At 47.4% G+C, this 10,079-nt stretch overlaps 1 protein-coding gene across 1 annotated transcript in view; it reads left to right on the forward strand.

Annotated features, from left to right (window-relative positions):
• Positions 1-10,079, forward strand: part of fat3a (FAT atypical cadherin 3a) — a 234,259-nt gene that overhangs the window by 196,611 nt on the left and 27,569 nt on the right. The window contains exons 12-16 of the mRNA XM_038962177.1: positions 166-362; positions 6,992-7,145; positions 7,227-7,460; positions 9,491-9,880; positions 10,016-10,079. The exon at positions 10,016-10,079 is cut by the window's right edge and continues 151 nt beyond it. Coding sequence (XP_038818105.1) covers positions 166-362; positions 6,992-7,145; positions 7,227-7,460; positions 9,491-9,880; positions 10,016-10,079 — 1,039 coding nt within the window. The remainder of the gene's footprint in view (positions 1-165; positions 363-6,991; positions 7,146-7,226; positions 7,461-9,490; positions 9,881-10,015) is intronic.

A 10,079-nucleotide genomic window follows, 5' to 3' on the forward strand; every position in this document is an offset into this window, starting at 1 on the left:
GTGTGTGTGTGTGTGTGTGTGTGTGTGTGTGTGTGTGTGTGCATGTGTGTGCGTGTTTAAGGCTGGCCCTCAGATTGCAGCCTTCTCCTCAGGGTGTGTATATAAACTCTCTCTCTCCTCAGGTAGGAACCCTTGGGTGTGTATATAAACTCTCTCTCTCCTCAGGGGGGAACCCTCGAGGGGAGTTTGCCCTGGGGCAGGTGCAAGGTGAGTGGAAGATGTATGTGAAGCGCCCGCTGGACCGTGAGGAACAGGACCTGTACCTTCTCAACGTTACCGCTAGCGACGGCCTGTTCGTCACCAGGGCAACCGTGGAGGTGTCTGTGACTGACACCAATGACAACAGCCCTGTCTGCGACGAGGTCAGTCACATTTTATTTGCAGACTTTTCCTTCTGTACACTATTGCATTTGATATGTTTATGTTTATTGGTCATTATTCTAATATGTTTTCTGAATGCTATAGTTTCCTACAACATAGTAAAATATTGGTAATGATTATCATAGGTGTTCATTGTTTATTGTAAGCTATCCCATAACTGTCACAGAAATGTGACTTTAAAGTTGAATTCCACTTGTCTTATATGTGGTTGTGTTTTATGTTCAAGCCTCAGTCATAACTCATATTTAATCATTTTGTTTGCTGCAGTTGGTTCTGTTTTCACGGTCTGTTACTTTGCTGTAAACAAGCACTATATAATTTAGAGTGTATTTGAGATGTGTTCCTGTGTGAGGTCTGGTGATACGTAGCTGTGGTTGTGTCTGTGTGTTCCTGTGTGAGGTCTGGTGATACGTTGCTGTGGTTGTGTCTGTGTGTTCCTGTGTGAGGTCTGGTGATACGTTGCTGTGGTTGTGTCTGTGTGTTCCTGTGTGAGGTCTGGTCATACATAGCTGTGGTTGTGTCTGTGTGTTCCTGTGTGAGGTCTGGTGATACGTTGCTGTGGTTGTGTCTGTGTGTTCCTGTGTGAGGTCTGGTGATACGTAGCTGTGGTTGTGTCTGTGTGTTCCTGTGTGAGGTCTGGTGATACGTTGCTGTGGTTGTGTCTGTGTGTTCCTGTGTGAGGTCTGGTGATACGTTGCTGTGGTTGTGTCTGTGTGTTCCTGTGTGAGGTCTGGTCATACATAGCTGTGGTTGTGTCTGTGTGTTCCTGTGTGAGGTCTGGTGATACGTTGCTGTGGTTGTGTCTGTGTGTTCCTGTGTGAGGTCTGGTGATACGTTGCTGTGGTTGTGTCTGTGTGTTCCTGTGTGAGGTCTGGTGATACGTAGCTGTGGTTGTGTCTGTGTGAGGTCTGGTGATACCTTGCTGTGGTTGTGTCTGTGTGTTCCTGTGTGAGGTCTGGTGATACGTTGCTGTGGTTGTGTCTGTGTGTTCCTGTGTGAGGTCTGGTGATACGTAGCTGTGGTTGTGTCTGTGTGTTCCTGTGTGAGGTCTGGTGATACGTTGCTGTGGTTCTGTCTGTGTGTTCCTGTGTGAGGTCTGGTGATACGTTGCTGTGGTTGTGTCTGTGTGTTCCTGTGTGAGGTCTGGTCATACATAGCTGTGGTTGTGTCTGTGTGTTCCTGTGTGAGGTCTGGTGATACGTTGCTGTGGTTGTGTCTGTGTGTTCCTGTGTGAGGTCTGGTGATACGTAGCTGTGGTTGTGTCTGTGTGTTCCTGTGTGAGGTCTGGTGATACGTTGCTGTGGTTGTGTCTGTGTGTTCCTGTGTGAGGTCTGGTGATACGTTGCTGTGGTTGTGTCTGTGTGTTCCTGTGTGAGGTCTGGTCATACATAGCTGTGGTTGTGTCTGTGTGTTCCTGTGTGAGGTCTGGTGATACGTTGCTGTGGTTGTGTCTGTGTGTTCCTGTGTGAGGTCTGGTGATACGTTGCTGTGGTTGTGTCTGTGTGTTCCTGTGTGAGGTCTGGTGATACGTAGCTGTGGTTGTGTCTGTGTGAGGTCTGGTGATACCTTGCTGTGGTTGTGTCTGTGTGTTCCTGTGTGAGGTCTGGTGATACGTAGCTGTGGTTGTGTCTGTGTGTTCCTGTGTGAGGTCTGGTGATACGTAGCTGTGGTTGTGTGTCTGTGTGTTCCTGTGTGAGGTCTGGTGATACGTTGCTGTGGTTCTGTCTGTGTGTTCCTGTGTGAGGTCTGTTGATACGTAGCTGTGGTTGTGTCTGTGTGTTCCTGTGTGAGGTCTGGTGATACGTAGCTGTGGTTGTGTCTGTGTGTTCCTGTGTGAGGTTTGGTGATACGTTGCTGTGGTTGTGTCTGTGTGTTCCTGTGTGAGGTCTGGTCATACATAGCTGTGGTTGTGTCTGTGTGTTCCTGTGTGAGGTCTGGTGATACGTAGCTGTGGTTGTGTCCGTGTGTTCCTGTGTGAGGTCTGGTGATACGTAGCTGTGGTTGTGTGTCTGTGTGTTCCTGTGTGAGGTCTGGTGATACGTAGCTGTGGTTGTGTCTGTGTGTTCCTGTGTGAGGTCTGGTGATACGTAGCTGTGGTTGTGTCTGTGTGTTCCTGTGTGAGGTCTGGTGGTACCTTGCTGTGGTTTTGTCTGTGTGTTCCTGTGTGAGGTCTGGTGGTACCTTGCTGTGGTTGTGTCTGTGTGTTCCTGTGTGAGGTCTGGTGATACGTAGCTGTGGTTGTGTCTGTGTGTTCCTGTGTGAGGTCTGGTGATACGTAGCTGTGGTTGTGTCTGTGTGTTCCTGTGTGAGGTCTGGTGATACGTAGCTGTGGTTGTGTCTGTGTGTTCCTGTGTGAGGTCTGGTGATACGTAGCTGTGGTTGTGTCTGTGTGTTCCTGTGTGAGGTCTGGTGATACGTAGCTGTGGTTGTGTCTGTGTGTTCCTGTGTGAGGTCTGGTGATACGTAGCTGTGGTTGTGTCTGTGTGTTCCTGTGTGAGGTCTGGTGATACGTAGCTGTGGTTGTGTCTGTGTGTTCCTGTGTGAGGTCTGGTGATACGTAGCTGTGGTTGTGTCTGTGTGTTCCTGTGTGAGGTCTGGTGATACGTAGCTGTGGTTGTGTCTGTGTGTTCCTGTGTGAGGTCTGGTGATACGTAGCTGTGGTTGTGTCTGTGTGTTCCTGTGTGAGGTCTGGTGATACGTAGCTGTGGTTGTGTCTGTGTGTTCCTGTGTGAGGTCTGGTGATACGTAGCTGTGGTTGTGTCTGTGTGTTCCTGTGTGAGGTCTGGTGATACGTAGCTGTGGTTGTGTCTGTGTGTTCCTGTGTGAGGTCTGGTGATACGTAGCTGTGGTTGTGTCTGTGTGTTCCTGTGTGAGGTCTGGTGATACGTAGCTGTGGTTGTGTCTGTGTGTTCCTGTGTGAGGTCTGGTGATACGTAGCTGTGGTTGTGTCTGTGTGTTCCTGTGTGAGGTCTGGTGATACGTAGCTGTGGTTGTGTCTGTGTGTTCCTGTGTGAGGTCTGGTGATACGTAGCTGTGGTTGTGTCTGTGTGTTCCTGTGTGAGGTCTGGTGATACGTAGCTGTGGTTGTGTCTGTGTGTTCCTGTGTGAGGTCTGGTGATACGTTGCTGTGGTTGTGTCTGTGTGTTCCTGTGTGAGGTCTGGTCATACATAGCTGTGGTTGTGTCTGTGTGTTCCTGTGTGAGGTCTGGTGATACGTTGCTGTGGTTGTGTCTGTGTGTTCCTGTGTGAGGTCTGGTGATACGTAGCTGTGGTTCTGTCTGTGTGTTCCTGTGTGAGGTCTGGTCATACATAGCTGTGGTTGTGTGTCTGTTTGAGCAGTGTGTTTGCTGTATATGTTAAGGAACTGTGTTGATTTCTAATGCCGTTTGACAGACAATGTTTGTTGCTGCTTTTTAGTTACTGCTGTTAGTTTTCTCTGTCTGTCTAGAGAGTTGTTGTTCACAATTAGGAGAGTTGTGGCGTGTTTGATGCTGGTTGATATGTATGCTGTTGTTGTTTTGGAGGAGCTGTTTGTTCGGAGTAGAGTTGCAAAGGGGCGGAAACTTTCCGGTAAATTTCCACACTTTTTCCAGAAATTTTTCATGAGAAGTTAAGCCTGGGAATATTGGGAATTTTGCTTAAATTCATCAACAAAGTTAGCTTATAACAGAGAACCTTTTTTGTGGGATACACAAAAGGCAATTCTATGTCTTGTGGCATATTTTGGTTAAACTATCCCCAACTCAATGGAATTGCAACCCTCTGCATGCACAGTGCACTCTTCCATCACATGTACAGCTGATTCTCAAGATCTTGCACACTAATGAGATGCTATTGGGCCCACACTACTACACTGTCTGAGCCAAGGACTACATGCTTTCTGGTAAGTTTTGATTACAATACTGGGTGGGGTGAATATTTTATAAGACATACATGATTTTTTGTTAACTAGTAATAAGTAGCCTACAGAAAAGTGTGTTTAAATCATTTCTAACTTGTTAACAATTTCTGCTAGTTTGTTTTTGCTACCATGTGGGTTTAAGCTTGAGCCTGCTAACTGAGGAGTGTTAATTCACCTGTTTCCATACGTGTTTCATTTTAAAACATTTATCTTACAAAGGAGTTGTTTAATCTAACTGCTTAACTACTTATCTGTACATGGAATTGTATTTGGGGGTTTTTTACAATTTTTTTTCTAATCTTTACAGGAAAATGCCACGGGCACTATCTGATGTGTGGAGACATTTCACTGCAGCTAATGTAGAAAGAAAAGCAGTGTACATTTTCAAATACTCTGCCAAATCATATGTGAAGAATGCAACAAAGATACAGATTCATCTGGCCATGTGCATCAAGTTCCCTCAAGCAACCTCTGACAAAGGTCCCTCTACTTTTATTCGAGGTGAAAATGATGAATCAGACACCTTATCGATAGTAACAGCTCATGATCCTCCTGAATTAGAAGTGTTTTTGACACAATGGAGGAACGTAGTCAGAGAAATGCTAATGGATGTCTTGCTCGAGCTGTGTATGATACTGGTTCACCTCTGATGCTCACAGGCAATGAGTATTGGAAGAGATTTCTGAATGTTCTTTGCCCAGCATACACCCCTCCAACCAGACATGCTTGATCTACTAATTTGCTGGATGCAGAGTTCAACAGAGTTCAAGTGAAGGTCAAGCAAATCATAGACAACGCAGACTGTATTGCAACCATCTCTGATGGGTGGTCAATTGTTTGTGGGCAAGGAATAATTAACTACATCATCTCCACCCCTCAACCAGTATTCTACAAGAGCACAGACACAAGGGACAACAGACACACCGGTCTCTACATTGCAGATGAGCTGAAGGCAGTCATCAATGACCTTGGACCACAGAAGGTTTTTGCACTGGTGACAGACAATGCTGCGAACATGAAGGCTGCTTGGTCTAAAGTGGAGGAGTCCTACCCTCACATCACACCCATTGGCTGTGCGGCTTATGCATTGAATCTGCTCTCCAAGGACATCATGGCACTGAAAACAATGGATACACTTCAAGAGAGCCAAAGAAAATGGTTAGATATGTGAAGGGTCATCAAGTTATAGCAGCAATCTAACTCACCAAGCAAAGTGAGAAGAATAACAGCACCACATTGAAGCTATCCAGCAACACCCTTTGGGGTGGTGTTGTCATCATGTTTGACAGTCTCCTGGAGGGGAAGGAGTCTCTCCAAGAAAGGTCCATATCACAGTCTGCCGATATGGACAGCCCCATCAAGAGGATCCTCCTGGATTATGTATTTTGGGAGAGAGTGGTAAGCAGCCTGAAACCTATAGCAGTAGCCATTGCACGGACTGAGGGAGACAATGCCATCCTGTCTGATGTTCAGACTCTGCTTGTAGATGTAAGAGAATAAATCCATACTGCCCTGCCCACTACACTGTTGCTCCAAGCAGAGGAAACTGCAGTTCTGAAATACATCAAATAACGTGAAGACTTCTGCCTGAAGCCCATACACGCCGCAGCGTACATGTTGGACCCCAAGTATGCTGGCAAGAGCATCCTGTCTGGTGTAGAGATCAACACGGCGTATGGTGTCATCACTACCATGTCTCGCCACCTTGGTCTGGATGAGGGCAAGGTCCTTGGCAGTCTGGCGAAGTACACTTCCAAGCAAGTGCTTTGGGATGGAGATGCAATATGGCAGTCGTGCCAACATATCTCATCAGCCAACTGGTGGAAGGGACTTTGTGGATCTGAGGCTCTTTCCCCTGTTGCCTCCATCATCCTCCAAATCCCACCAACATCAGCCACCTCAGAGTGCAACTGGTCCTTGTTTGGGAACACACACACCAAAGCACGCAACAGGCTGACCAATACAAGGGTTGAAAAATTGGTGACCATCGGGGCAAATTCGAGGCTTTTTGAGCCTGACAACGAGCCATCCTCAATAAGGTTTGAAAGTGACAGTGAAGGTGGATATTGAGGTGGACATTGAGGAGGTCCAGGGAGAAGACATGGAAGCCTGAGAGGAAGACAACCAAAGCTTTAGTTTCTAGACTATCATTTTACAGATGTATGTTGAAAACATTTTTGGGAGATGCGATAGATCATTGGGAATCATTCAATATTCCTTTTCTTTTGTTGTTCAGTAAAATCATCCCATGTGAAGAGTCAACTCATTTAATTAAAGTTCAATTTGTAACTATATAGTTTTTTTAATTTCTATTGGAAGGATTTAATCATTTGCAATTGTGTCTACTTATGATAAGGTAAAAGGTTTATGTTTCTGTCTCCATATGATATGGTAAATATATCCAATGCAGAAAACATCTACATTTAAATGGGGTTAGTATTAATTTGCATATATTTCCGTTAATTCCCATATATTCCCTTTAATTCCCATATATTCCACGGAAAGTTTCCACCTCTGAATATTCCCCAAAATGTGCAACACTAGTTTGGAGGAATGACTGTTTGATGTTAGTGTTTTCTTGTTGTTGTGTATTGAGGAGCTGTTTGTTCGGAGGGATGATTTTTTGTTGTTAGTATGTTCTTGTTGTGTGTGTAAATGCTATGAATTATGAGTGTTATGGTGTTTGATGCTATCTTGCTGTGTGTGCAGGCTCTGTACACCGCCTCGGTCCCAGAGGATATCCCAGTCAACAGAGTGATAGTGGGGGTTGGGGCCAGCGATGCTGATGCAGGCGTCAGTGCTTGGATCCAGTACTCACTACATGGACCTGGCTCTGAAGACTACAGCATCGACCCAGACACTGGTACACTACCTTTATTTTACATGTGCCAATGAAGTTGATGTCTGTGTAATCTTAACCTGTCTCTCCTCTTTTTCTGTTCAGGCGAACTAAAGACAGCCCAGGCCCTGGACCGGGAGAAGACCCCCGTGTACAGACTGGTTGCCCAGGCAACAGACGGAGGTGGTCGGTTCTGTCGGGCAGAGGTCCACCTGACGCTGTTGGATGTGAATGACAACCCTCCAGCGTTCTCTGCTCCCCACTACACTGCCAGTGTGTATGAAGACACATCTACCAAGGCCCTGCTTACACGCATACAGGCCATCGACCCTGATGAAGGTAGGAATGGAATATTCTACTCTCTCTCTCTCTCTCTCTCTCTCTCTCTCTCTCTCTCTCTCTCTCGATCTCTCTCTCTCTCTCGATCTCTCTCTCTCTCTCTCTCTCGCTCTCCCTCTCCCTCTCTCTCTCTCTGTCACACACTCTCACACTCTGTCTCTCTCTTTCGCTCTGTCTCTCTCACTTTCTGCCTCTCTCTCTCTCTCTCTCTCTCTCTCTCTCTCTCTCTCTCCCTCTCTCCCTCTCTCCCTCTCTCTCTCTCTCTCTCCCTCTCTCACCTGCACATACTGCAGCTCTCCAGGACCAGAGTTGCCCATCCAGCTGAATATTAACCGATAGATGGGTAGAGTTTATAATAATGTTTACTCTGTTCTGCTCAGCACATACCTCACTGTAAGCTGTTAGCAATCCTATTTAATTTGCCTTGGGTTTGGACCAGCTACTAGCACTTACTGATAGCAATCACACACACACACACACACACACACACACACACACACACACACACACACACACACACACACACACACACACACACACACACACACACACACACACACACACACACACACACACACACACACACACACACACACACACTGCTAACACTCACATTCTGTTTCTGACTGGGTTTGGCTGCTGTCACCGTCTCAACCTTGCAAAGAGGGAAGGGAAAGACAATTAAGCTCTGCCACAACCACACTAATAAAAAGTCACAACCACACTTGTTTACCAACAAGCCATGCAGTGTCGACTGGCGGTAGGTTTCAAATAGGAAGCGCTGTGGCAGGATGACAGAGAGAAGGGCATCAGAGGAAGAGAGAGAGGGAGAGGAAGAAAGAGAGGGAGAGCGAGAGAGGGAAAGAGAGTGAGGAAGAGGGAACCAGAGAGAGAGATGGAGGGAGAGAGTGAAGGGTATCATGAGAGGAGAGGGAGGGAGAGACAAGGGTATCATGAGAGGAGAGGGAGGGAGAGACAAGGGTATCATGAGAGGAGAGGGAGGGAGAGACAAGGGTATCATGAGAGGAGAGGGAGGGAGAGAGTGAAGGGTATCATGAGAGGAGAGGGAGGGAGAGACAAGGGTATCATGGGAGGGAGAGAGAAGGGTATCATGAGAGGAGAGGGAGGGAGAGACAAGGGTATCATGGGAGGGAGAGAGAAGGGTATCATGAGAGGAGAGGGAGGGAGAGACAAGGGTATCATGAGAGGAGAGGGAGGGAGAGACAAGGGTATCATGAGAGGAGCGGGAGGGAGAGACAAGGGTATCATGAGAGGAGAGGGAGGGAGAGACAAGGGTATCATGAGAGGAGAGGGAGGGAGAGACAAGGGTATCATGAGAGGAGAGGGAGGGAGAGACAAGGGTGTCATGAGAGGAGAGGGAGGGAGAGACAAGGGTATCATGAGGGGAGAGGGAGGGAGAGACAAGGGTATCATGGGAGGAGAGGGAGGGAAAGAGAAGGGTATAAGGGGAGGAGAGGGAGGGAAAGAGAAGGGTATAAGGGGAGGAGAGGGAGGGAGAGAGAAGGGTATAAGGGGAGGAGAGGGAGGTAAAGAGAAGGGTATAAGGGGAGGAGAGGGAGGGAGAGAGAAGGGTATAAGGGGAGGAGAGGGAGGGAGAGACAAGAGAGGAGAGGGAGGGAGAGAGAAGGGTATCATGGGAGGAGAGGGAGGGAGAGTCAAGGGTATCATGGGAGGAGAGGGAGGGAGAGACAAGGGTATCATGGGAGGAGAGGGAGGGAGAGACAAGGGTATCATGGGAGGAGAGAGACCAATTAAACAAAGATTAATGTTTGAACTGGAGTCAACCTCTTTATCACTCTCTCTTTCTCTCTCTTTTCTCTATCACTCTTTTCTCTATCTCTTTCTCTCTCTCTTTTATGTCTCTTTCTCTCTCTCTCTCTGTCTGCTTTCTGATATCTCTACATCTCAACTCTCAAAACACACATACACACAGATGGCAATCAATGAATGAAATCATTGATTTATGAAAGACTGTTCTCGCGTCCTTCCCTCCTCTCTCCTCTCTCCAGGTGTCAGTCATAAGGTGGTCTATTCTCTGGCCAACTCTGCCGGCGGCTTCTTCTCCATCGACAAGTCCTCCGGTATCGTGGTCCTGGAACGTACCCTAGACCGCGAACAGCAACCGTCCTACATGATCACGGTCAGAGCGTCCGACCAGGGCTCTCCGGTCCGCCTGTCCTCCCTGGTCAACGTGACCGTCACGGTCCTGGACATCAATGACAACCCGCCGGTGTTTGAGCGGCGTGACCACCTCGCCACCGTGCCAGAGGATGTGGCGTTAGGGACGGAGGTGCTGAGAGTGTACGCAGCCAGTAAGGACATTGGAACCAATGCTGAGATCACCTATAGTATCCGCTCAGGCAACGAGCACGGAAAGTTCCACATACATGCCCTCACTGGTGAGTTTCCATATGCAGAATATAAAGTGTCAATTTATGTCTTTGTTAGAAAATGTGTGTTACAGACTTGTACATGGTGTTAGAAGTAGGATATCTACCTCCCCGTTGATTTCTCACTCTCTCTCTGTGTACCAGGTGCCATCTCAGTGTCTAAGCCTCTGGACTTTGAGACGTGTAAAGACTACTTCCTCACTGTGGA

Source organism: Salvelinus namaycush, chromosome 23, assembly GCF_016432855.1.
Source record: "Salvelinus namaycush isolate Seneca chromosome 23, SaNama_1.0, whole genome shotgun sequence".
Classification (NCBI taxonomy): domain Eukaryota; kingdom Metazoa; phylum Chordata; class Actinopteri; order Salmoniformes; family Salmonidae; genus Salvelinus; species Salvelinus namaycush.